The sequence below is a fragment of the Phyllostomus discolor genome, chromosome 8, assembly GCF_004126475.2.
Source record: "Phyllostomus discolor isolate MPI-MPIP mPhyDis1 chromosome 8, mPhyDis1.pri.v3, whole genome shotgun sequence".
In the NCBI taxonomy this organism is placed as follows: Eukaryota; Metazoa; Chordata; class Mammalia; order Chiroptera; family Phyllostomidae; genus Phyllostomus; species Phyllostomus discolor.
This window is the reverse complement of record NC_040910.2, coordinates 16,665,653-16,693,359: the sequence shown is the minus strand read 5'-3', so window position 1 is coordinate 16,693,359 and position 27,707 is coordinate 16,665,653. Positions and strand designations below refer to the sequence as shown.

The window sequence follows — 27,707 nt, the reverse complement described above, 5'->3', positions numbered from 1 at the left end:
AGTCCAAAAGGGGTATCTGTGGTCAGTTCTCGCGGTTTAACTGAGTCATAAAGGACAACAAGCCGAGGAGCCTCTGACAGTGACATTCACAATGCACCCCACCCCCCAATCCCAATCTTACACCAAAGGTAAGTGGAACAGTGTGGTGGAACAGCCAGGGGCTGAAGCATATCTCGCACACACGCGCACATCCCCTGACAGGGGGACCTGTGTATCGGGGGTAGGTGACCTGGGATTTGGGGGAGGCTTCAGAGCCAGGAGGCAGCGCTGCAGGCCAGTGGGGAGCAGGAGAATCCCGGCATCGTGGGTCTCGCAGCAACATCCTCCACCCACCCCCGCCGCCAGCGCACGCGCGCGCGCCACCCGTCGCCCTCCCGACTCTGTCGCCCCCTTTCACTTTCGCGTCTGCGTAGGTGTTTGCCCAGGCGGGCGCGAGGGCGCGCGGGGCGGCGCGGGGGCGCGCGGCGCTCGGCAAGCGGAGGGGGGAGGGGGCCTGGCGCGCGGCCCCTTCCTCCGCTAGCTCCGCGGACCCGCTGCCCGCCGCGTCTCAGCCGCTGTCAGAGCCAGGGGACCAGTGGCGGCCGCCGCTGCTCACCCCTCCCCCCACCAGCGCCCCCGCGCGCAGACACGCCGCCCTCCTCGGCGCCCCCCCACGGTGGGGGTGGGGCAGAGGCGCGGCGAGCCCCAGAGAGTGAGGCGAGCAGCAGCCTCCCCGGGTGGGCACCGAGGGAGCAGGAAAAGAAACTTTTCCCTCCCGCCCCCAGCTCCTAGTCCCGAGTCCGCGCCGTCCCCCGCAGGTGGGAACTGCACCTGGGGCCGGGGCGCTAGGTCTGGGCCGGACTTTGGGGGGTCCTTGGTGAGGGGTGGCAGGCTACGTGCATTGGGGTTCCTTTTCTCTCTGCCTCCTCACTGCCAGTAGCTGGGGTGGGAGGGCGCCACTGGCGCCCCCAGCCCGTTTCCCACCAGCCGCTGGCTGGACGCTTTGCTACCTCCTCCGGCTGGTGAGGGTGTGACCCGGAGAGGGGGCAGCGGCGCCGAGGGTTCCCCCTGCGGCCTCCCCCCCGCTACACACACACACACACACTCTCTCTCTCTCACTCACTCTCTCCCTCTCTCTCTTTCTCTCTCCGACGTCCGACCTGTCACTGGCCACCCCAGGCCCGGAGAGGGGGCGCAGAGAGCCGTTCGGCGGGGCAGCTGACGCGGGATCACCCCGCGGAATTTCCCGGCTCCCAGAGCCACCGCGGTCACCACCCGGGAGACCAGCAGAGCCCAAAAGGGGCCCGCCTAAGGCCAGCCGCTGCATCTGGGGGCGAGCGGGAGCCCGCGTACCCCTCTGCGCGATTCGGCTCGGGCGCCTCGCCTGCTCCTACGGGGTAACAACACTACTGCTCTCTTGCTCTACCCACCGTCAGAAGGGCGACCGCTGGGATTACATCCTCTCCATCCTTACCGCCGATCTGCTAATACTGGACTTGCTGGTGGCGGCGGCGGCGGCGGCGGCGGCGGCGGGAGTCTAGCGGCACCCCCCCTCCGCCACCCTGCGCCCCAGCCTCCCCACCATGTCCTAGAAAAGGTGAGCGCAGCGAGTCACTGCACTGACAGCGGTGGGAGGGGAACTGGGGAGCTCAGGAGCGGCCCAGGTGAAGGCAGGGTCAGCGCAGAGGTGGGCTGCGGGCAAGAGACTAGATGCCCGCCGGGCCGCTCTGGGCAGGGGTGCTGGGCGGCGGGCAGGCGAGGGATCACAGCGGCTGTCCCTTCACGGTTCTAACCTAGATTTTGCAAGAAGCTGTGATCCAGGGCAAGACCGGCTCTCCCTAAAGGAGGTAAAAACTTAGTAAAACAGACACGTCCATTCCTTTAATAATGAATAATTTGGCAGCGCAGGCTGAGCTGCCGCCTCCTCGCGTGCCCGGGCGCTAGGTCCCGGACTTCGCTAGCTCCTGCCTGCCGCCCGCGCTCCACCCCAGTGCGATCGATGCCCGACTGCTCCGCGGGCCTGGCGATCGCGCGTGACGGCGGGCCCCGCGGGAAAGTTGGGACACTTGGCTGGGACTCCCGGCTGCGGAGGCACCGGGGGCCGTTCCACGCAGGGGAATGCTGAACACCTGAGTCGGGGTACGGACCAGCTCTCCGGCGCCGCCGCTGTCGCCTCCGCTTCCAGGGAGTTCCCTACCTGGAACGGCTGGAAGTTTTAATCTTCTTGCTCTCGGGGTCGGAAATCCCAAAGCTTAATTAACTGTAAGACGAGGAGAGGCCTGTGGGCTCAGGGTGAACGCCTCCCCCACGACTTACGCGGGCGCGGGGCAGGGGTGAGGCGGAAGGCTGCGCAGCTGCTGGCGCCGGGCTGCGGGTCGCCGAGGGCCAGGGGACCAGATTTAGGTGTGTACGTCACTGGTGCCGACTTCGGGCCAGCCGGGAGCCTGAAATTGAGCGTACGCAGACCCTCAAAGTCCTTAGAAGTCAAAGTTAAGAAGCCCAGCATTTGGGTGGGCGGGAGAAGAATCGAGGCGGGGGAGGGGGGCGGTTGGAGGGAAACGGAAATTTCTTCTTGCAGATGCTGGATCCTTAGAAAACAGTTCGGTTCCTTCCTCCCCTTCTGTGTGTTTCTCCCAGGTACATGCACCCCTCCCACCCATTATAAAGAAGTGAATATCCTCGATGGTAGGGTTTTTTGTTTTTTTTCAAATTGAACTAGTGGAAAAATCCAACACTGAAGTAGTAAATACAGCACCAAAATTACAAGGAGAGCAGCAATTCTTGATCCTGGCACTTTGTTTTTGTTGTTGTTGGGCGTTGAGCGGGTGGGTGGGTGAGGCTGTGTTTGAAGGGGGTCGCCTACACTGAAATCACCCGCTTTTCCTGCACGGTTAAAACAAGGGAACTCAAATCGAGTGGGAACGTGATCCTTTTGCATGCTGGCAGCGGACCCTGAGGCTGCTCTTCTAAGAGATAACTTGGGAGACCCAGGAAAGGGGCGTGGAGCGGACCTCGGAGGTCGCGTGAAGCCCCGCGTGAGTCCTCCGTGCGCTTGGATGCTGTGGGTGGAGCCTGAGCCGGGGCTGTCCTTCACCTGGCGCCGCAGGTGGAGAGCGTGAGGGGACAACACCTTAACTGGTTCTGGGAAAAACCGACTTTACGGCGTCACCACACTTTGCATGTCTTTCCAGATATCCTGGGGTCGGCAGGAGGGGAGCCAGATGGGTGCGAGCAAGCTGAGAACGGCCGAACGAAGGGGGTGGGGGTCAGAGTGCGGAGGGTGCCTCCTACCTAGTGTCATAGCCGCTGCCCGGCACCCTAAACGCCCGCCGCTGCTGCGGCTTTAAGGGAGCTGCCGAGTCCAGGCTGTGTCGCAGCAACTTTGTATCAGTCATGTCGCCCTCCTGGTGACTGACAGCCGCGATTGCCCAATGAGAAGCCAGGCAGACCCGTGCAGCGTGGAGCCTTGCTTCCCCTTGGGCCAATAGTAAGGGCTTGGGGCGGGATAGCAACCTGAACTTTATCTGGACATGTGACCCGCTTTTAAAAGGACCGGCCCCGGAGCTGGCCCACTCCCCCTCCGGGTGTTCGCCCCCCCCTTATCCCTCTCTCCCTCCCTATTTCGCCCCGCCCTAGCCCTGCCCCTACCCCTGGCCCAGCCCGGTCCTCCCCGCCCCTCCGCGCCCGGGGTGTCATTGGACGGGGGAGAAGCGAGCCAACTTCTGGCTGCTTGGAGGAAGCCGGTGCAGTCACCTGGGTGCGAGAGCCTTGCTGCCTCGGGCTCTCCCGCTGCAGGGGGAGCGGCACTCGCTGGCCTGGATGTGGTTGGATTTAGGGGGGCTCCTCAGCAGGAGTGTCTTTGCGTTGGCGAGTGCTGCAACAGGTAGACGCGGAGACGGACCCCGGCCGAGGCAGGTGTGTGGGGGTGCGCAGCGGGGCGCCGCTTGCCGGCCTGGGCGTGCGGCCGCAGCGCGGGAGCGTGCACTTTGCTTGGAGAAGTGGCTGCGTAATTCGGAGGCACAGGCAGTATGGTGCTGTGAGCTTGTTGTTTTGTTTTGGTTTTCCACTTTTTCCCCCCTTTGGCCGCCAGAGGACTATTTTGGGAAAGTTTGGCCACTTTGGATAAATGCCCTCTAACGAGCGGCTTCAGCCGCTTTTGGCAGTGGGAGGTCTACCACCACCCTTCTCTTTTCCACAAGATGAATTTCGGGTAGTTTGCCTTGCCCAATATTTAAAGGAGGTTTGAATAATATTTCTTTATCATTTGCAGAAGCACTCAAATCTCAGCTGGAGGTGTAGCTTATTAAGGGCAATTGAAGGAGATAGAGCTCCTGATAGATCCTGCAGGAAAGGGGCTCTGGAAATCGTGCATTCCCGTTCCTTGGCATTTGGGAAACTCTTGCGAGAGACTGTGCTTTCTGTGGCATCAGTCGGAATTCTAACGGCAGGGGAGAAGGGATGAAGCTTCTTTTGGTGGCATCCGCACTCTTCCACTGAATACAGGTGCATGGCTTTTCTATTGAATTTTTAAATACCAGGTTTAAATCATAATGGTTTATGGCACCATCGGCTTTAACTGTTATTACAGAAAAGTTAGGAAAACTTTTATTTGCTAACAGACAAGTTTTGGAACCTGCTGAATTTCAAATGCACTAAATTGCCTTTTAACGTTTGTATTGCCATTTCTCTAGGTGCTGTTATTGATATTTACATAGTAATGATAACAGCATTCTCCATCTGTGAGGTTCTGCTATGAAGTTTTTAATTTTATGTTTCACTTCATGGCACGCTATGATGGAAATGGTTGAGGAGAGTAGTTTTTTAAAATAGTCTAAAGGCGAGCTTTTTCCTTTAAGGGAGAAGAAATAGTTTTGTTTGGGGATTTTTGGAAAGATCAGGTGGCTCCGTGAATTAGGTGAGTGAATAGAAATCAGGTGTGCTCAGTTCTAACTGGTTCTCCTGCTCTCTTAGGTGACCTTGGGCAGGTTTCTATCGTTTACCTCATCTATAAACGAAGGGAAGGTAATAATGGTTCTATAATGGGGATGATGGGAAAATAGTTACAACAAACAACTATGCAACCAGTGAAAATTGTGAAATTCTTAAGATTTTGGTCTTTTGGATGCCATGGGATGGTGAAATACTATAGAAAACGATGCATTTAAAATAGAACCACGTTTGGGGGGGTATTAAAAGTGAAAGTGTTTTCAGATAAAATACAAATTTGCAGAAGTGTTGGTTAATATCCCTAAAAAAAACACACATTACTTCCTTATGGAAAAGGACAATTGAACACAGTATAAAACATAACATTTTAAAGTGAGATTTTGCCTTTGCAAAAATAGTATTTAAGAACATATACACGACTTAAAGTAGAACTTCCGTCAGTGTGTGTTTGTGTGTGGGTAGTTTTCTTTTTTAACTTACATGAAATTTCCTTTATTTCATGTGGCGAGGCCATTTGTATGAAAATCAGAGGGGGGTCCCAAGGGTTTTTGACTTTGTCCCAAGAAAGTCTCTATTATAATCCCCATGGTACAGGAGACAAGTTTGATTTTATATACCCTAGGTTTGTATACAGTATCTTATACATTAGGAGCAAGAACTTTCCCTTTACCCTCAGGATAGTGAGTTCTGTGAGAACCATATCCTCCAGCTAATACTTTTAGTATTCACTTGTAAAATCAAGTTGACTGAAATTATGTTGAAGCCATGGTCGTTATGCCAGTTCCAAAAGGACAACATGGGTTTCCTGGACAGTATAGGAAAATACCTTTCTAACCTGATCCATTTTGAACACAGAAGATCAATTAAAATACTAGGGAGATCCATAAAATAGTTCAGTAAACCTGTTTTTAAAAACACCTGGCCGTGCGGATGCTAGGTGTCCCGCATTCTTCTGTGTTTGCTGTTGCCAACCTTGACTCTGTTTTCTTTTTTGAGAGGTGTCTCAGGTTGGTAGATGAGAAGCATACCTTTAACAAAGCTAATTTAGATATCAGCAAAGCCCATGGCAGATCCTGTAATGATAACCTTGTCGATAATGTCGTGAAATGCAGGCTCTGTTATGTTATTGTTAAGGGAGTTTAAGGCTATCTAAACAAGGCTTGGAGAGTTGTGATCAGCGGCATGATGTTGGCTGGTGGGGGGTTTGCTTGTCCAGTGCTTGAAGATTATCCTTGCCTGCATCCCCCATGTCGATTCTCTTCAAGTCTTCATGTAGCCTCACAGATCTGAGCTATGAATCCTGCTCTAGGGCAGAGGAAAACCATCCCTTGGAATATCAGTAGGTGTTCTGTGAAAAAAGACTGCAGTGGCCCGATTATGTAGGGACTGTTGGATTCTAAAGGAAAGGGGCTCCTGCTCTGCGGAGCTGCCCAGGAGCGTTAGCATGCAGGTTTACACTGTGAAACTTCATGAGCGCAGCCAGCGATCTTGCTTCCCACAGAAGTCCAAGGATGGATTTTTGGAGCAGGGTCTGCATGGGGATTCCCCTGCCGGCTCAGGGAAGATAGGCCTGTTGCCCAGGGCCTGGGGGAGAGAGTGGGCTGTGGGTGTGGATGTGGGGAGGGATGAGCCCACAGAGGTTAATTGTGGGGAGGCAAGGGGAACTTCCAGGTGTTTGGATGCAGGGTGAGGCATTTTACCAACACAGGGAATGTGGGTTTAGAGACAGGGTTGAGGGAGAGGGGTGATGCACCGAAGGTGTTCTGTTTTGAACATAAATAGATGTGTAACTCGTGGTGTTTAATGAATTTGGAGCCAAAACATCGCACCTTCTGTATACATCCATGCAAGCTTGATATGGGGAAGACAGGGTATTCCTAGGTAGAAACTAGAAGCACATAATATGTACTGGTGTTTTTCAACCTGTGGCTGTGACGAAATGGGTTTTTAGTAAAGTAGAAAATTCTAGTAGTAGCCATTTCAGTCCTTTTTCCCTATGTAGTTGTTTCCCCCCCCCCCCAACTTTTACTTGGCTTTTATCAAGATTACATTTTTTTTTTTTTGGCTGGAGTTACCAGATAACGACCTCAGCCACTGTGATTCATTTTCCAGTGTTTTGTGGTTGATTTCTGATTAGGAATTGATAAGATAATGGTCTTGACCTAAAAGTAGACTGCATCATTTGGTAGGCTTCAGTGGTCACAAATTATTGAGTATTGATTATATTATGATAGTTCAAAGTTTTAATTTGCACTATGCTATCAGCTTAGGATGCAGTGGTGAAATTTATCAAGTCCCTGCCTTCTGAGACCTTAAATTCTAGTGAAGAATACACAGAAATTAGAGGTAATTACGACATGCAAACAATTCTAGTGTTAAATTTCCTTGCAGGGCCTTGTGGTAGTTAGTGCCAATTTATGTAGTAGAGTCATCATTACCTTTTCTGTGTTAATGTAAGTTCTGTAGCAGAAAGACGTCCTAGTCTCATTTCAGTGAGGGAAGGTAGGAGGGGGCGGTGCCAGTGGCAGAGGTGGGGGGCAGGGATGAGAGGCCGGAGATAATATTTGTGTGCAGAAGTGCAGAAACGGCATCTTAAAGATCAGGACCTTTATCTGGGTCATAGCCTGTTTAAACAACCAAAGGATTTGGAAAAATGTGTAATGATTTTAGGAGGTTTATATATTAAAATGTACAAATACAATTTTTCCTGAGAATAAGTTATTTTTCTCTACCGTTGTGGTTCTCAGTGGGGTGGAGGGTTATTTGAACCCCCCCACTCCCCCCACCCCCAAACTTTTGGCAGTGTCTGGAGACATTTTTGATTGTCACAACTGTGGCCAGGGACCACTACTGGCATCTAGTGGGGGTGGGTAGAGATGTGCCGAACATCTCCCAGTGCACGGGGCAGGCCTCCACACAAAGAATTATCAGGCCCCAAATGGAAGTAGTGCCAAGGTTGTTGTGACCTTGGTACAGAGAGAGACATGGGGTCAGACTCCAGTTCTGCCACTTAGCAGGGTACCCGTGCCTCAGTTTCCCCACTTGTATCATTTGGGTAATCCTTTTTTATCAGTTGTTAACCAGTTTTCAATAAGGTTGTTAATAAGGCTGAATAAATTAATTTGTGTGAAAGGCTTACAATATTGCATTGAATTATATAATGCAAGAATTACATAAATCTAGCTTATTATAATTATTCTGTCATGAAATATAGAGAGAGAGCCAATTTGCGTACAGCAATCCTGTGGGCTCCCGTGCATGGGGACTGTGCCTGTTTTGCTTGTCACTGTAGATTCAGTGACTGGTTGTAGGCCCAGGATGTAGCCCACACTTGGTAAATATTTGTTGAATGAATGAACACGTAAGTTGTTGGGACCCATCTCGAACTTCCTCCATTTGCTGGGGAGAATGAAATTGTCTTGTCTGCTGGGAGTCTTTCAGCAGAGGTAACGCTAGATCAGGGCATACATATGTCAAAGCCCTCGCCGGTCCTGACGCTCGGAGAAGAGTCCTGGCATTCCTGATGTCGCCTCTTTGTGCTGTGGGCCATCTTGGTTAACCAGGAAATATGAATCTCCGCTTTTTAGGATTGGCATTAAGTGGTCTGGATCACTAATACATTTTAAGAAAATCTTATTTAAAAAAAAAATTCTTAAATTGTTTTTCCTGTGGTAATTCACTCGATAACTTTATATTGGGAAATGGTAATATTAATTGCATTTTCTTATTGTTTTTAATAAAGCTATGCCTTAGACCTGGGAAGCAGCTTCTCCATACCTCGAAAGATTCCAGAGGCTTTGAGAAGATTAAGTTATTTTTTTTAAGATTTTATTTATTTACTTTCAGAGAAGGGGGGAAGGGAGGGAGAAGTAAAGGGAGAAGAAACATCAATGTGTGGTTGCCTCTTACACACCCCCAATCGGGGACCTGGTCCATAACCCCCACATGTGTCCTGACTGGGAATCAAACCGGTGACCCTTTGGTTCACAGACCGGCAGTCAGTCCACTGAGTCATACCAGCCAGAGTGAAAAGATTAAGTTTCAAACCTGCCTTGCCACTTACTATATCTTTGACCTTGGGCAAGTCGCCTGCCTCACTGAGTCCTCAGTTTCCTCTTTGTTTTCCTCTGATACCAGGGATTACCCTGCGTAGTACATAAATTAACATTTGTAAATATTCTTTGCAGACTCTAAAGGCTATATTGTAGAAATGTTATTTTTGTTTGGATGCAATGTAGTTTTACATGATCGCTTATTATAGTCTAGCAGCTGGACAAGTTATAGTCAGTGCTTTGTTGTATCAGCACCTAGACAGGTAACAACTTTAATACAACTAGAAGTCTTGCTTATAATAAGCAGAATATGTACTTACAGCCTAGTACAGCGGTTTTCAACCTTTTCATGGCGCACACAAACTAATTACTGAAAGTTTGCAGCACACCAAAAATACATTTTTGGCCAATCTGACCCCAAAAGTAGGTATACTTTTGATTCATTCACACCAGACAGCTATTGTTGTGTTGGCTATTATCATTTTTTAAATGTGACAGTCTTGGGGGAAAAGAGGTCCGTGCCCCTGACTAACCAACCACTCAGGTTATTACCTGTTTTAAATATTCTTGCGACACAGTGGTTGAAAATCGGTGGCGTAGGAAATGGAATTTTAGAATATCTTTTAGAGTAATATTGTTAAAAATGACTCTAACTGAACTTTTTAATATGAATTTATTTGTTAGCTATGGAGACCAAAGGCTACCACAGTGTCCCCGACGGTCTAGATATGGAAAGACGGTGGGGCCAAGTTTCTCAGCCTGTGGACCGTTCTTCCCTGGGACCCACAGAGAGGACCGATGAGAACAACTACATGGAGATTGTCAACGTAAGCTGTGTTTCCGGTGCTATTCCAAACAACAGTACTCAAGGAAGCAGCAAAGAAAAACACGAACTACTCCCTTGCCTTCAGCAAGATAACAGTCGGTCTGGGATTTTAACCTCCGACGTCAAAACTGAGCTGGAGTCCAAGGAGCTCTCCGCCACTGTCGCCGAGTCCATGGGTTTGTACATGGACTCCATCAGAGAGGCCGACTACCCCTACGAGCAGCAGCACCAGCAAGGAAGCCTGAGCCCGGCGAAGATTTATCAGAACGTTGAACAGCTGGTCAAATTCTACAAAGAAAACGGCCATTGTCCTTCCGCGCTAGGCATGAGCAGGCCCTTGAGATCGTTTATGGCTGACTCGGGGAGCTCTGTAAATGGGGGGGTCATGCGCACCATAGTTAAAAGCCCTATCGTGTGTCACGAGAAGAGCTCGTCCGTGTGCAGCCCGCTGAACCTGACGTCCTCCGTGTGCAGCCCTGCTGGAATTAGCTCTGTGTCCTCCACCTCGGCCAGCTTTGGCAGTTTCACAGTGCACAGCCCTGTCACCCAGGGGACTCCCTTGACGTGCTCCCCAAATATTGAGAGCCGAGGTTCCAGGTCACACAGCCCAGCACATGCCAGCAATGTGGGCTCCCCTCTCTCAAGTCCGTTAAGCAGCATGAAATCCCCAATTTCCAGCCCTCCAAGCCACTGCAGTGTAAAATCTCCAGTCTCCAGCCCCAACGTGACTCTGCGATCCGCCGTGCCCAGCCCGGCAAATATCAACAACTCAAGGTGCTCTGTTTCCAGCCCTTCCAACACAAATAACAGATCCACACTTTCCAGCCCTGCTGCTAGCACTGTGGGATCCATCTGTAGCCCCGCAAACAGCGCCTTCAGCTATGCTGCTTCTGGCACCCCCGTGGGATCCAGCGTGGCCCGAGACGTGGCTCCCAGTCCAGACACACACGAGAAAGGTGCTCACGAGGCCCCCTTTCCCAAGACTGAGGAAGTCGAGAATGCCATCTCCAACGGTGTCACTGGCCAGCTTAACATCGTCCAGTATATAAAACCAGAGCCAGATGGAGTTTTTAGCAGCTCCTGTCTAAAAGGAAACAGCAAAATAAATTCCGATTCCCCATTCTCAGTACCAATCAAACAGGAAGCAACCAAGCATTCGTGTTCAGGCACCTCTTTCAAAGGGACTCCGGCAGTAAACCCGTTTCCATTGATGGACAGCTCATATTTTTCCTTTATGGATGATAAAGACTATTATTCTCTATCAGGAATTTTAGGACCACCCGTACCCGGCTTTGATGGTAACTGTGAAGGCAGCGGCTTCCCAATGGGGATTAAACAAGAACCAGAGGATGGGGGCTATTTTCCTGAGGCCAGCATCCCTTCATCTGCCATCGTTGGTGTGAATTCGGGTGGACAGTCCTTTCACTACAGGATTGGTGCTCAAGGCACAATATCCTTGTCACGAGCGGCGAGAGACCCGTCTTTCCAACACCTGAGCTCCTTTCCTCCTGTCAATGCACTGGTGGAGTCGTGGAAGTCACACGGTGACCTGTCGTCGAGAAGAGGCGATGGGTATCCAGTCCTCGAGTACATTCCAGAAAACGTATCAAGGTAAGCTGGCTCTTCCTCCATTTTTGAAAACCGTGGCTTTATAAAATGCGGAAGGTTGGCGTGAAATTTACAGCTGACAAATTAAACCCACGTCGGGTTACTGTTTTATTTGTATTTTCAGGGCGGTCACTTAGTGTTTCCCCCCAGGGCTTATTGGTATAATGTTGCTACTTTTTTTTTTAAAATAGAGAAACCGAAAGTTCTTAAAAGCTTTTAGAAAACATTTACGTTGGTTTTGAAGGAGTCTGTAGAGGTGTTTGCCCCGGCCCCTCGCGTCAGCTGTAGGTGTTCAGAAAATGTTTGTTCTCTGCTGCCTGCAACCCTGTTTACTTTAGCCGAATAGTGCCAGGTCCTTTTTTTCCCAGCTGTGTACTGGTTCACTCAAATTCCTTTAAATTAGCTTCTTTGTGGTTTTAGTCTTTTTCCCCCCTTTTTAAAAGCTTTCTTTGTTAATCTCTTCATTGGCTATGAAAAGTGAAATTGAACCCCAAATCTGTTACTGACTAGCTCCCCACTCTGTCCTTTTCTTGTTAGGTTAATTGTGTGTAAGTTGTGGCTTTTGATACAAATAAATCATTTCCTTAACCGTTGAGGGCTTTTAAAGGCTGAGCAGAGCTACAATTACTCAGTGGACAGTCTTGCCTTCTTACTTACATGGAAGTGAGTTATGTCACTGCAGTTTTGAACTGGTATATTTATAACCTTTAAGATCTGCAAGAAGACATACGTAACTTACTGTAAAATATCTCTTGGCTTTCCCCAGTGCAGATAGCATACTGTATATGTGTAGAAAAAACAAGGAAGAGGTTGTAGATAAGACTACAGGGCGGTTCTAAGTTATATAATGAATACTTGTGTTGGACTTTGCTCCAGTACTATTTTTATTACATGGTTATAATACATGTTTACTTTATTGGGCATATAAAGGATAGATTTCTTAGATATAGTTCGTTCCTTTAGCACCCAAGAATATATGGATATTTTCCTTAAAACTTTATTTTGTGGGTAATATGTCCAGGCTCTAGGGCAGGGGTGTCAAACTCATTTTCACCAGGGGCCACATCAGGCTCACGGTTGCCTTCAAAGGGCCAAATGTAATTTTAGGGCTGTGTAAATGTAACTACTCCTTAATGAGGGGCAAGGAGCTCTATCTTCTGCCCTGTGAAGGCAACCACAAGGTTGATGTGGCCCCTGGTGAAAATGAGTTTGACACCCCTGCTCTAGGGTTTATGTGTATTCCTGTATCTTTCTCCTTGTATTTTTTTTCCAAACCAAGAACAAGAACTTTAATTTGTGCCTTCTGTTCCTCGTCATTGACTCCAACCTGACTCCTCTTGCTTATATGGAAGCAAACATTCCCTAGAAGAGATGTTCTTCCAGTTCTCAACAGCGTGAGCTACTCCATTCTATTTTAGCGCTGCCTCTGTCTCAGATTCTAAACTCTAATGCGAGTCAGGAGGTGGCTTTCATCAGAACCAAACTCAGTGTGCGTTTTCCCGTTAGTGCTCTGTTTCACACTCAGAAGGAAATCTGTACGCAACGCCGATATTTTGGTGAGGGGTGTTGTCTTCATTGAGTTGGTGGGTGGGGAAGGGGGGGTAGCCTGGTAGCCGAGAGCGTGGCTGCCCTGGGGGGAGTCCCAGCCGCACCATTTGACCGTGCACATCCTGTGACCTCTCCGGGCTGCAGTGTTCCTGGGGTGGTGTGAGGGGGGACTAAACAGTGCCACCTCGAAGGCAGTGAAGACATTTGGGTTAACTTCTGAGAAGCACTTTGAATATCACCTGGTATGGACTATATATTATATACATGTTAGCCATGACTGTTAATTAAATCGCGTTTTCACAATCTTTAGTTTCCATTTCTTTAATTTTCTTTTCCTCATATGAAATTTCACAAAATAATAGGAAAGATTATATTTATTTATTTTAGGGAGAGGGGAATAGAGGGAGAAAGGGAGAGAAATATTGATCAGGTGCCTCTTGCATGCCCCCAACCAGGGACCTGGCCCACAACCCGGGCACGCGCCCTGACGGGATTTGAACTGGTGTCCTTAATGGCTTGCAGGATAACGCTCAACCCACTAAGCCACACCAGATAGAGCAAGACAAAATAATTTTAAAGAAGTATTATGTACATAGTTAAAAGAAATCCTTGTTGATAATTCTTATGATTAAATTCTACTTTGATTTAAAAAAAACCTATGATTAGGCCCTGGCGTGATTCAGTGGATTGAGCACCAGCCTTCAAACAAAGGGTTGCCAGTTCAATTCCCAGTCAGGGCACATGCCTGGGTTGTGAGCCAGGCCTCCAGTAGGGGGCATGAGAGAAACAACCACAGATTGATGTTTCTCTCCCTCTCTTTCTCCCTCTCTTCCCCTCTCTCTATAAATAAATAAATAAAATAAATAAAATATTTTTAAAAATTAAAAAATTATGATTAGGCACCATATATTTGCTACTACATTTCTGTTTACAATTTTTAATTTCAAAGGCCATTGACTCATGCAGCACCTCCTGATGGTCCAGCCTTAAACATAATAATGTGAATCAGTGACCTTGAGCTTACCCTGTATTTGTGGGCATGGGAGGTGTCATCTGGGGTCTCTGCTTGCATATCCAAAATTCTCTTTATGTGTGTTAACAGTCAGAGGGGATTCGTTTTGTTTACATAGATGCTGGTATTGTACTAGTCAACATATGTTCATATCTGTAGATACAATTCATCTAAACCAAAGCTCTTCCCCAAAACCGGGAATTGCTGGGCTGTGCTGTTCTGTACACCCATTGGTAGTCAACGGAGAAAAAAGATATTGCTTTATTTGCATTAGCCTTACTGACTGTTGGGCCGAGGAAGGAGTGCCCTATTCAAATAAAAATGATTCTCATCTAGATTAAATTTTCAAGCTGATAAAAGTGAGTCATGGCTGGGAAGTGTGTGGCGCCGCTGTTGCAGGCTCGGGCATCCTGGGAGAGTGGCGATGAGAGTCATCTGTTAATGATTTCCAGTGCGTGGACTGTCCGAGCGCCACACTGTAAAGTGAATTATGACGGAAGCTGGATGTAAAGGTCTCAGGTTGGACACTGGACCTCGCCGTGTCACGGGGATTGGCATTCCCCGTCAGTTTGGACACACACCAAGCTGTAACCCTGAGTGAGTCACAGCTTCTTGCCGCTCTTTATTTTAAAGAGAACAAGATGCTTCTAAGGATCGGAATCCCTTCACATATTTGCTGATGTGGTTTCACATATTTGCTAATGTGGTTTCAAGTATATTTTAATCACAAGCCTAGCTCTGTGGTTTCCAGGGTGGTCGGGATAGAAAAATCACTTTCCATTTAAAAGTAAAAGCAAGTAGGCGTGACCTATCATTTCCCTTTGAAAAGCATAGTTTTTAAAATCAGTTCTTTTCCTTTTGCAAAATCTGACACTTGCTATGAATTTCTTGATCTGTTAATTCACCCCATCCCTTTTGGAAGCAGGGTTTTCCCTGTGGACATCACCTTGGGCATCTGTGCTGCAGCTGGCAGGCACGTGGCAGCATCACAGCACAGCGCTCGCTGGGTGGACTGAGGCTTTTGCATATGGAGCTCACTGTTTCAAAGGGCATATCCTGACAGGTTTCAAGATAAGCCATTAGGGTGTTTATCTTAATATATGCTGCATTTTTTTCATGATGGAATGAAACAATTTAGTAAGTCATCTACAGGTTTTTTTTTTCCCCCAATTGTCCCTAGAGTTTTTTGAAACTGATTTTCTATAATAAACCAAAACCTTCAGAATTCAGGGCATTTGTTACAGAGTGTGCCCTGTGTCTAGTAAACTTTCTGAGTAAACCCTTGAGATGTAAACATCTCTTTGTAATGCAAAGGATGAAACAGTGGTGGATTTGGGGACGGGGTGGAGGGGATTGATTGGTTATTGGTGCTTACTAAATAAATCCATTACAGGATTGCTCAGTCATTTGGAATTGAAAACATGGAACTCTCTATTTATTTTTATTTGTCTTATAATATTTGGAGTTTGATTCCTCCAGGTTAGTATTCTGAATATTTTGGGGAATGACTTTTCAAATGAGCGTTGCTTCTCGTGGTTCAGTCACCTTTATTCATCTATGGAATTTCTGGTGGTAATTTTATTTTAGAAACAACTTAGTCATTTTTAATCTACAAATCACTGTTATAGTGAGCTTTTATACATGAGCTTTTAACACCACAAGTATCCTCGATGTATATGTTAGTACGTCCACCTTTTATCATCGAAAGTACTAGTACCTTTTCAACTGTTCACATCACACCTCAAAGTGGATTCAAGTCAAGGTTTCTGTTAAATCAGCTCAGCAGTGTTCAACTCAAGGCAGTTTCCATACCAGTGCAATGCTAAAGTGGGACCTGGAGATCTATTGTTTATTGGTTTAATACCTTTTGCAAAACGGAAATTCTGGAAGTGTTTGACCTTTCCCATCCGTGTTCTGTCTGACAAAGGTGTCCTACCTGCGGCCCTCAGGCAGCCCCGGATGCCTATGAATGTGGCTCAACACAAAATGGTAAATTTACTTAAAACGGTTTTTTTTGTTTTTGTTTTGTTGATTTTTTGGGGTTTTTTGCTCATCAGTTTTTGTCAGTGTTTGCAAATTTAATCTGTGGCCAAAGACAACTCTTCTTCTTCCAGTGTGGCCCAGAGATGCCAAAAGGCTGGACACCCTTGGTAGCAGATGTTATATTGATCCCTGTAATTTAGGGGTAACACTTCACTTTCCCTAATGCTTTAATGTCATTAATTTTTTTTCTCTGAAATAATACTTTTTTCCCCACATTTTCAACTGTTGCTTTAGGTTCATATCACTCATTTACTGATAAAATTTAAGCTCTCCTGCTAAGTAATTTGTTTTATTTACTAAATTCAAATCAAGAGGAAAATATTGGCTTCTTGATTATGTTTAACTATAGCCACTAAATTGTATATTTTTGTGGACCGCTTTCCAAAATTTATTACTGAAGTCCAGGAAATATAAGCGTGTTAAATATATAATGTGGTTCATCTTAAATTTTAGAATTTCTACTTTTAAACTTGTCAAGTACAGGCTTTGTTTTCAATTTTATGAGTTTTATTTTGTTCTTTAGAGCAAAATAATGATAAAGCTATTGAGTTGACCAAAAAGTCCATTATGTTTTTTTCTGTACAGTGGCTCAAGTAGTGCTTAGTTGTCTTTAACTTCATTCCACACAATTTTGTTAGATTGCATTGTGACAGCTGTCATATCAGCATGCATTTAAAAAAATGATCAAAACTGGTGAATTTTTGTGCAGCCATTTTAATATTGAAGATAAAGGAAAATATGCAACATTTTCACTCATTATACTTTATTATTTCAAGAAAGGTAAAAATGCAACCAAAACACACAAAAAAGATTTATGCAGTGTGTGCAGAAGGTGCTGTGACTGGTCGAATGTGTCAAAAGTGGTTTATGAAGTTTCTTGCTACTATTGCCATTTTGGCCAAATAATTCTATGCTGTGAGGCTGTCTTATGCACTGGAAGATGTTCAGCAGCACCCCTGGCCTCCGCCCACTAGAAGCCAATAGTGGGAGATAGCCCACACACTCAAAATATCCAAATCAATAAAGTTATTGGTGAAAATGAAAAATGTGGCTTGTATTTTACAGGAAAAAAACGTTAACGGACTTTTTGGCCAACCCAATAAAATGTAATTACACACACATGTGTATTACTTAATTGATGTTCTGTAAACCTCTATTTATGGTAGTGATATGACCAAGGCCAAAATCTCTATGTAGATAAGAGGTAGAAGTTGCTTGTATTTTATGCCATAAAGAGACAGCTCTAGTCTCAGGAAGTAAAGGTAACAAACAAAAGGTAGTTTGAATACGTAAAAAGTGAATATCCTATTGAGAGGGTGTGAGGTAAAAACGGAGGATCTGAATTCATCACCCTGTTCTAACTTAATTTTATTAATGGTGACCACTTCATTAGTATGCAACCTTGCCTTCTATAGGTCGGGGCAAAAGGAGGGTTAGAGTTGTCTGAAATAATACCAGAATAACCTGTGTTTTGCTACTCGCAACTGTCAACCTACTTTTGCCCTATCCTGTATATTAGAAGTTGCTTAGACCAATATACAAAAATTGCCGCCTGAAACAGAATGAAATGTTTATGATGGGCAAAATCAACTCTGGGTATTCTGACAGGCAGAGATTATCTAGGCATACGTTGGAAAATGGGGTGGTGGTGTTGGTCAGAGTGGTGTTCATACTTAGTCTTGAAAAATTTGCAGGGGGTGGACTCTTGCTGGTGGAGGAAGTTCAGTGAGCAGAACCCTGGAGTTGGGCAGAAAACAGAGTGTGGTCCAGCCCTGTCAGGGGGAGGTTGGCTGGGATGGGGACCGGTGGGGGGAAGAAAGCCTGACAGAGGTGAGTTGGAACTGAAAGGGAGTGGAACTTGAAAGTCCCGCTAAGAAGTTTGTACTTAATTTGGTAGATAATGAGGAGCTATTGAAATGCTGGAATGGGAAAGTGGCCTGAGCTGAAGTGCCCCCTGGAAAAACCTTAATTGGGTGGTGGTGGGGGGTGGATCGGAGCAGAAAGAGCCTTGTTGAGCAGTTATGGCCACAGCTCAGGAGGATGGATGGGAACCTGCATCTCTGGATGTCGGGGGTAATGGGAAAAGGGGACAGACATGACATAGTATGGAAGAAGCCTTTGTAAGAGTGGGTTTTGGTATAAAAATTTTATTTTCACATAATCATGTGCAAAAAATTGAAAGCCCATTAAAAACAGCTATAAATATGGATATTCTCCCATACAAGCACAATAAAACCATCCAAGTCAAGCAATGAACATCTACTTTGTAGACATCATTCTGGTTTTGCCAGTTGTCCCAGGAAAGGGGTGAGACCTGGGGGACGTGGGCATAGTGTTTGCTCTAGGGAGGCAGGCGTGTGGTGGTGAAGAGAAAGGGGTGGAGGGAAGAGATGGTGGCACGGAGAAACAGCAGGATCTGGGGAGGGTTCTGTTGGACAGAGAGATGCGAAGAGGGCAGTGGATGCTGAGAGGGACATTGAAGATGTGAGAGGGCGTGAAGGTCATTGATGGGGCAGTGTCCTGGGAACTCGAGTTAGAAACAAGACTTCAGTCGGCCTTGGAGTCAGGTATTTACCGCCAGATTGAACCAGTACGTGTAAGCAGTGGATGGCAACCAGTGTCCCGGCACACGGATATGGAAGTCAAAGATCAGAAAGTACATACCTGGTTTTCCTAAGGCCACGTAACTCAGGTAAAGAAACACATACTTAAATTAGAGAAGAAAACTGTCCTAAAAAACAGGCAGCCACGTGGATCCTTCAAAAACATCAATCAGATTATGTGGTGGATACAAAGCCCTCCGTCTGCTTCTTGCTGCAGGCCCAGGAAGCAGAATGACTGAGGGTCTGTAAACCGCCGAACCATCAGGCCCCTGCACATCCGACGGCATGCCGATTGTGTGCTGTTTCCTGCCGACTCCTTCCCCACACTGACCTTTCTGTGGCCCAGATGAACCATGAACCGAGCCCCCCCTTTCTTCTGGGGGCCTCTCTACTTACTGTTCCCTCTGCCAACAAGTCTTTGCTTCCAGATTTTGGTTTGCTGCCCTTCCTTGTCCCTTATGATCAATTCCAATGTCACTCTCTCAAAGAGGTCTTCCTTAGTCATTCTATTTAATGTGGTCACACCCCCCACCTTCTAACACATCACTGTCTTTTGTGGTCTTCATAGCACATGCCTATCAGAAATTACATTCGTTTACTTCACCTCCCCTAATTAGAGTTTGAACTTCCTCAGAGTGGGGACCTTATGTGTCCTGTTTACCAGTACACATTTGCCAGGTGCATTGTTGATGTTCAGTAAAGCATGAGTGAATGAATGAATGATGGATGGATGAATGAATTGGTTAGCAGAGGGACTTGGGGGTGGATACGTATCTGGGGTGACTATGTAAATGTAGGTGGTTTTATAAGATTAACAAAATTATTTTTAGATAACTGAAGAGTTCTTGCAAAACGATTACCGTGGCCTCTATCAGCATATTTTTAGGATTATCACAAAATAATCAACAGGTGCTGTTCTTGCTTTTTCTAATCTCAACATCATAGTTTGTAATGGCGTATGCCAAGCTAAATGGCGACGTATGCTTAGTCTTTACTATGAGGCCATTTATTTTTCATTTACAAGCTTTCAGATTCAGCCTTTTAGGTGTGCAGCTCTATGAGTTTTGCCAAATATGTAGTGACATGGTCACCACCTATTTAAGATCTCAAACAGTTCTGCCACCCCCAGAGTTCCCTTGTGTGGCACTGTCATCCATAGTCAGCCCCTCCCCTCACTCTGCACCCTGGTAACCATGTATACGTTCCCCACCCCTGTAATTCTGGTTTTCTCTAGATGGCTGTATAAATGCAATTATACTTGACGCAGCCTTTTGACTGGCTTCTTTCATTGCACATAACGTGTTTGAGATTCATCGTTGTTGTTGCGTGTAACAGGAATTCGTTTCTCTCTAGTGCTGAGCGGTGTTCCACTATCTAATGTACAACAGTTTGTCCGTCTCTTCCTCCCCTGTCGGTGGGCATTTGGGCTGTTTCCAGTTTTGACTAGGACGTACAAAGCTTTGTAAGTTTCACATACAAATCTTATTTATTTATTTATTTATTTATTTATAGAGACAGGGAGGGAGGGAGAAAGAGAGAGAGAGAAATATCAATGTGGCCCTCTCATGTGGCCCCCACTGGGGACCTGGCCTGCAACCCAGGCATGTGCCCTGACTGGGAATTGAACCCGCGATGCTGTGGTTCGAAGCCCAAGCTCAATCCACTGAGCTATACCAGCCAGGGCTTCTCACACAAATCTCTTTATGGACATATGCTTTGATTTTTCTTCAATAAATACCTACAGGTAGAGTAGCCAGGTCTTATGATAGGTGCAGGTTTAATTTCCAAGAAACTATCAAACTGTTTTCCAAATTCAACATTTCCACCAGCAGTGAGTGAGAGTTCTAGCTCTATTCCACCCTTGCCCACCCTTGAGAGAGTCCATCTTTTCAATTTTAGACACTGTAAGAGCTGTACGATGACATCTTACTACAGCATACATAGGCATTTCTCTAACGCCTAGATGGTACTAAACATCTTTTCATGCACTCTCTCACCATCCACATGCCTTCTTTGCATGTCTGTTAACTCTCTTGCTCATTTTTATTGGGTGGTTTTCCTCTTTTGCAGTTCTGTTATCAGTGTATTAGAGGACCATGAACTGAAAGAAAAATAGCTGCTTCATATTCAGTATTGACAGGGGGAAAAATAATAAGCAAATTGTTTGGTACCTACTGTCACCTTAATGTGGCTTAACAAACCAAATGAATGTGAAACAAACCACATGTGCCCGCTGTTCCCATGGGGGAGCCACGACTCACACAAGTGCATCCAGCGTTTTGTTGTTGTTGTCGTCATTCTTTGCTTATGTGTCTGGCCATGTGATGCAGCTAAAAACTGTTTCTAAAGATTAAAAAAGGAAGAGTTCTCTGTGGGCCAGAATAGTCAAGGAAAGCTTCTTGTAGGAGGTGGGATTTCCATTGACATTTGCAGAATGGCGGTGTTTTGTGAGGAGTAGAGGTGTTACGGGAGTGAGTGACAGCACAGGCCAGGGTGTGGACGGAGGGCAAACGAAGCCTGCTCACAAGGGTTAATGGTCAGAGGGGCTGTTGGGGAAAGCTAAATTATAGGCATCTGTGAATGCAAAAAAGTAGTTTTCTGGCATTTTTAATATAGCCCTATTTTTATTAACTAAGGAACAACATAACTGGGTAGAAAGGTCAGTCTGGTGAGAGAGACTGAACATAGTGACAGACCACTGAGGGGTTGTCCCGTTGGTGATTCCTGCGACAGCGGGGGCCTGAGGGGTGGGCATGGTGGGCACGCGGGTCTGTGTTAGAGGCATTTTTAAGAAAGAGAGAATTGAATGCCAGATTATCTGCCCCAAAACTCGTTCCTTTCCCATTATTCCACTAAGCCATGTGTGTACACAGCCCACAAAGAGTAGATTGCCAAGAGGTTGGAGGGAAGAAAAATGCAGTGTCAGAGTAATCAGGAGAAAATGTAAGCGTAATTATGACTTGAAGAGAAAAGAAGCCAGATAGTTTCGTTATTTGGGTTAAGGTAAAGCTTGGTAATTTTGATGCCAAAATAGAACTTTTTATTAGACTATGGGGGAAGAATACCCCCAGGAAATGGAACAGGAAGAAGCAAATCCTGGTTTGACGAAGTCAGAAAGCAGACTGGTGAACGCTTATGTAAATGAATTAGAACTATCGACTAACGGGATTCTGACACGCATGCCCAGAAACCCGGCTGGGGGGCGGGCGGCAGCACCCCCTTGGCGCCTTTGGAAGTGCATTGACTGTGCGCTCCAGGAGCCGGTGCTCGAGGTCACGGTGCTCTTTCCCAGGTACAACTGCGCACTGCTTTTCTTCCATCACATGGCAGAGTTTGTAATTCCCTAAAACACATTTTTTTCCTGATAAGTGTGAGAAGAGAGTCCAAGCGCCGAGTCTGGGAGTGCCGAGATGTGACGGGGGCAGGTAGTCTTCAATGCGCTGCACTGTGCGTGCTCACTGTATTTTTAACGCACTCCACTGTGCGTGCTCACTGTATTTTTAAAATGGAGATTATGTGCAGGGAGACTTTTGTTTTTGGAAATGTGAAGGTAAGAGTGAGGAGTTCATGGTTATGTAACTCAAAGTAGTTTTTTCTTCATTTCTGTTATTTTCAGACCCAGTTGCTGTTAAGTGCATATGGAGGGGTTCCTTTGGGACTTCTGGAAGCATTTTGAGTTTTCTATATGTGGTAGAAATATGATAATTTTCTGGACATGGACCCTGTATTTTGGCCTTGGTTGCTATGATTCAGGTGAAAACAACACTTTTCCCCCTCTTAAGTACCAATTTTTTAGGGAACTGAAGAAATTAACAGACACGTAGAGGAGGGGAAGGAGGGATTATAAGCACGGCAACCTTTCATGGTGAAAATCTAAAACTGATAGCTCTTACATTCCCATGACTTCTGAAACATTTAGCTCCATGGGTGGTTCCATTAGCAGGGTGCCCCCCTGCTTTTGAGCTACTGTTCATTTAAAAAGCCGGAGATATTTTATGATAGCGTATAATTGTGTGAACTGTGCCATTTTTGAAGGATGGGTTTGTTGCCAGTACCTTAGGGTGGAAGAAGTGAAGAATAGAAATCTGACTACGAACATGGCCTAGCCTGTGTGGTTTCATAACACTGATGAAATATGCTTTAAAACATTAATTCTTGCCAATTCTACCCTAGTGGAAATAATCAGACAGTATTACAAGGGTTTTAAGGACAGGAGAACTTACAAGTTTTCTATAAAAGCAATGTTTTATTTAATGGGGAAAGTGGTTAAGTTTTCATGAATATGTCAGTATCTGTGCACAGTTAGTTGGTCTCTTCTAGGCATGTCACTGATGGTGAGCATGCTGACTGTGAGCTACTCAAGGCCCTTCATCAATGAAGAATGATAAATGTTTGCTTGTTGTACTATTCTATGGTTAAAGTAGTAAATTTTGTATTATATATATTTTTATCCTCACCTGAGACCATGCTTATTGATATTTTTTTTAAGAGAGAGAGGAAGGGAGGAAGAGAGAAACATCGATTGGTTGCTTGTGGTACATGCCCCGACAAGGCACCAAGCCCAAAACCTAGGCATGTGCCCTGATGGGGAATCGAACAGGCAACATCTGGTTCATGGGATGACGCTCCAACCAACTGAGCCACACCAGCCAGGACTACATTTTTTATATATATATAAATATATATACACGTGTATATTATATATATGTGTGTGTGTGTGTGTGTGTGTGTATAAAATCACAATAAAAACCAGCAGTCCTAATAAAAGTGGGAGTGCTTGCACTGATGAGATTTGGCACACGATGAAATGCACCCTGGTGCACCGGAAGTCCGGTGTGAGCCCGTCTGAGCAGAGGTCATGTCAGGCGTAGCTTTGACCCTTCTGCACTGTCTAATCAGTAAAAGCGCATATACACGCTGTGTCAGATACTGACTTTTATTCAGCAAGCATTTATTAAAGTCTTGGTTCTGCCCGGGTAGTCCCGGTTGTGTGGTCAGAGCAAGGATAAGAAATCTCTCATCCTTGGGGATACCCTATCTAGATACAGCCAGGGTCTCATCGCAAAGCCCGGTGTGGCAGGTGTTTTTCTGGATGTGCCAAATAATGTTTTAAGAACACAGGGAGTGAATACTTAGAAATTAATTATTACTGTCAATAATATAATTTTGTGGTGGCCGTGAATGAATTTAATGTGATTAGTCAGAACTCCTGGTTTGTAAGCAGCACAGAAAACCATCTCATACCAGCCAAAAACAAAACCAAATCTCTTGGCTCACAAAATGGGCGAAGTTCAAGGGGTAAACCTCAGGCTTGGCTAGATTCCAGGTTTCATATGGCAGTGCCATACATTTCTCTCTCCATCTGTTGGAGCTTTTCTCTTTGTGTTCAACTTTGGTTCTGGGAGGTATGTGGCCAGTATCATTTTGGGCTTGTATTTTCAATCGTTATTGGTCCTGGTGAAAGGAATGGCCTTTTCCTTGATACAATCTGATCCGTCTGTCTTGGGTCTCACGTCCAGCCGTGAGCAGAGATGGTGCATGTGTGTGCACATGAATGCCCGGGGGTGGGGGTGCCAGGCCTCCCCCAACCCTGTGCACTAACATGGGAAGGCAGTTCCTCAGCGTGTGCTTGGCAAGCAAAAACTGTGCTCTACCAGTAGTTTCAAAAACTGATCACACAGTCACTTGTTAATTATCACCTTATTTAAACAGAAACATTAACTACAATGCTTGACACTCTGAGCATTCTCATTCATAAGAACTTTACTATTATTGAAGTGAACTACCTAGTCATACTGAGAATTTGAGGTGGATGGAAAATTGGTGATTGGGAAAGGCCAACGCAACCTTTCCTTCCCGCAGAGAGAAGAAGATCTGCTAGTCTGTCAGGCCGAGTACACTTACAGATGCTCTAGTGATGCGAACATTTAGTAGTAGACAGAATGTGCTCCAAGAACAGTACCCTGCAGGTTCACTCTCATTCTCCTCTGATACCTAGGGAAAGCTGGCATTAATGTAACTCTAAGAGGCTCATTGAATTGACCCCATTAATAAATACGTCCCTTGACCATCCAGAGCTGTTTATCATGGTCCACCAAGGAGCACCTGAGAAGTGTCTGACACGGCATTTTCTTTGGCCTGCTCGTTGAGAGCTTCTCCCATTCTTGGTGCAAAGGTTTTCTGTTGTTGTTGTTTTGTTTTGCTTTGTTTTGTTTTGCTTTTTTAGTGTGGGCGGTTTACTAACAAAATGAACTTATTCCTGCTCACCAGTACAATATACACATGCACTTACACACGATTTTGCATATGGCTTCAGAAGATCGATGAATCATTTCATGAACCCATGAACTCCAGGTTAAAAACCAGTCCTCTTGACCACTATTAAAATAGAAGTACATAATTACTGAAAGAGGACCGTAGTGATTCACTACCAGTAGAACATTTATAGTTTGAAAGTGCAGTTTGAATGGTTTGTTCAGCAGTAGTGTGAGGTTGTACATCTGGTCACGTCGCCTTCCAACGTGATGGATGTCTGTGCAGGATGGCTAGCTGGGCAGAGGAGTCCCGTGACGGGAATGCTGTGTGGCTCACAAAAGTAGCCAGAGATATCAGTTAATCTGCTTAGTCGATTTCATACAAGTTGAGGAGATGAGGATCAGTAAGCTTAAAGATATTGGCAGGGAGAGAGAGCATCCTTTTGGAAGGATATAATCAGAAGTCCGTAATCTTGGTAAATTGGAGAAAGTGTAAGAAATAAGTATCTAGGAGAATGATAATGGATAGCAAGGTCAGCTTTGGGGTCGCACTTCACTTGCTTGTTGTATGACCCTGGGCAAGTGGCCTGACCTCTTCAACAGTGAATTTCCACAGCCTTAAAATAGTGGCAATAATAGCTCTTACCTCTCCTATGGCTACTGGGAAATTTATCTGAGCGAATCCATGTGAAGTGCTGGCAGGTAGTGAGCATTCCATGAAAACCTTAGTTCTTATCGTTATGTTGATTTCCATTATTACTTTCCCCTAGAACCGAAACAGAAGAATAGAAACTACACTGGTAAATAGTTGTGCGTATGAAAGTATGACCTCAGAGATTCCATTGTGAAAAGAATTAGCAATGCAGATTTAATAAGTTCAACCACAAAACTAACCTTATTTTAGAGGGAGGAAATCCTTCCAATTCTTTGTGCCCTCCTGAGATGCTTAATTGGGAACTCTAGTCTTCTCTAAATTCCAAAAATAGAGATTATTATGAAGATGGTTTAGACTAGTGATTCTCAACTGTTTTTCAGAGCAATACAAATGAAGATTAATATTTGTGTGTATCACATACTCTGTGGCAGATTTGATTTAGAAGCGTTGTGTGGGTATGCGTGTGTGGGCAGTAAAGCAAATAGCACCATGAGCTCTTTGTTTTCGTGGTATTCATAAAAATATTATTCACTAAGAGTTGCCTATTATGGGTTGTAGCATAGATAAGGCAGGCTGCACAGTGGTGTATTGTGTTGGTTTTAACTTCCACCTCTTCTCCCACTTGAGTAAACATTAGAATGCAAACGAGTGAGTGGCTTTCTTGTAGGAAGAACCATGAACCTGTTCTGTGTTTCTGTTTTAAAAGTAAACAGTTCAGTAACATCTATGTCATTCATTATTTTTATTAACAAATTACGTGGCGCCTGGGCTCACGCCGATCGGTCGGTGCTCTGGCTACTGAAAGCCTAAGTCAGTAAAAACGTCAAAATCCCTCCTCCTCCTGCACGCAGTTAAAGTCGCCAGCTGTAATAATGCTCTTCAAACATCAGAGCTGTTGGGCTGATGTTACCAAATATATAGCTGCTGGCTTCTCTGGACAGCAGGAGGAAAGCCAAGAAGAAACCCTGTTAGGCATTTAGATCAGCTATGAAAAATCAGATGACTTTCCATTATTGTTAAACATGGGGCAGGATGACTGTTCAGGGGGAGCCCATGACAGCGTTTAGTCTGAGGGTTGTTCAAGGTAAGGGTAATTCCCCTGTTTGAGATGTTTTGATGTGCCTATTACCAGAACAGAAGTGTCTTAGATTATGACTTGTCCTTGAACTGAGGAATTCTGTTGTAATAAGCCAGCATGTGTTGCCATCTAGTCTAAGAACTGCACGAGGATAAAAAGGTATTATGTAAAACCACCTATGACTGCGAGTCCTCACCGTGCCACTGTGTTTCAGATTTAAGGCCGGCACCGTGCACCAGATCAGTGCCAGGTGGCTCGCAGAGAAGCACGATCCAGAAGAATGTTTAGTTGAACATGTGTCTGACTCCTGAGTGGAAAAGTGGTTTATGAGGCAGGAGCAGCGGGAGAAAGCACACACATGCACTCAAAATTGTGACCATATAACAACTCGAAGTGTCGTGTGCCAAATAAAATGAAGACAAAGATGGGGAATGGTGATTAGATTAGTCATCTTTATGTAATATAAAGAGCTAATACAAATCAATAAGGAAACCACTAAGACTTCCAGCAAGGTAGGGGAAAAAACAGGCAAAGAACATGGGCACTAGTTCACAGAAAAGCAAATGCAGATGGAGCGTGTGAACTTCTGAACTGTTTAGTCATGTAGTAAATAGAGTGATAGAAATTAAAGCAACATTTAGGTAGCAATTTTCATCTGCCTGATTTTCAGACAGGAGAGCAAGGGACGGGTAGCTGGATACCACCAACAGGCATCATGGGGGAGTATAAAAGAGAGACAGTTTCACAGCACGTGCCACCAGAAGTAGCTTGGGGTATATAAGTCAAGAGCATGAATTCTGCAGTGAGATGGCCTTGTATGCATCTCAGCTGTGTGACCTTGAACAGGTTATTTAACCTCTCTGTGTCTCTGATTTTTGCATATGTGAAATGGACATGAGGATAGAATTTACCAAGTAGAACTGTTACAAGGACTCATTAAACCAGGATACATAACGTGCTTAGAAAAGTATTTGGCCTGTAGTAAGCCCTACATAAGTATGCTTGCCTTGTCGTTGTTATTATTAATTATCATTGCCTTTATGGACCTCAGAAGGTCCAGTTTCTAGGGCTATGTCATCAGAAAATTACTATATGCTTGGAC

The 27,707-nt window shown here is 45.7% G+C and overlaps 1 protein-coding gene across 2 annotated transcripts in view; it reads left to right on the top strand.

Annotated features, from left to right (window-relative positions):
- Positions 1-3,554: 3,554 nt before the first annotated feature.
- The window catches only part of NR3C2 (nuclear receptor subfamily 3 group C member 2), a 292,733-nt gene continuing 268,580 nt past the window's right edge, over positions 3,555-27,707 (top strand). Inside the window, exons 1-2 of one of the 2 annotated variants that reach the window (XM_028520129.2) lie at positions 3,555-3,894; positions 9,663-11,415. In XM_028520129.2, coding sequence (XP_028375930.1) covers positions 9,665-11,415 — 1,751 coding nt within the window. In that variant the 5' untranslated portion in view covers positions 3,555-3,894; positions 9,663-9,664. Of the gene's footprint in view, positions 3,895-9,662; positions 11,416-27,707 lie in introns of those variants that run through there. The other variant, XM_036031871.1, reaches the window with a different exon arrangement.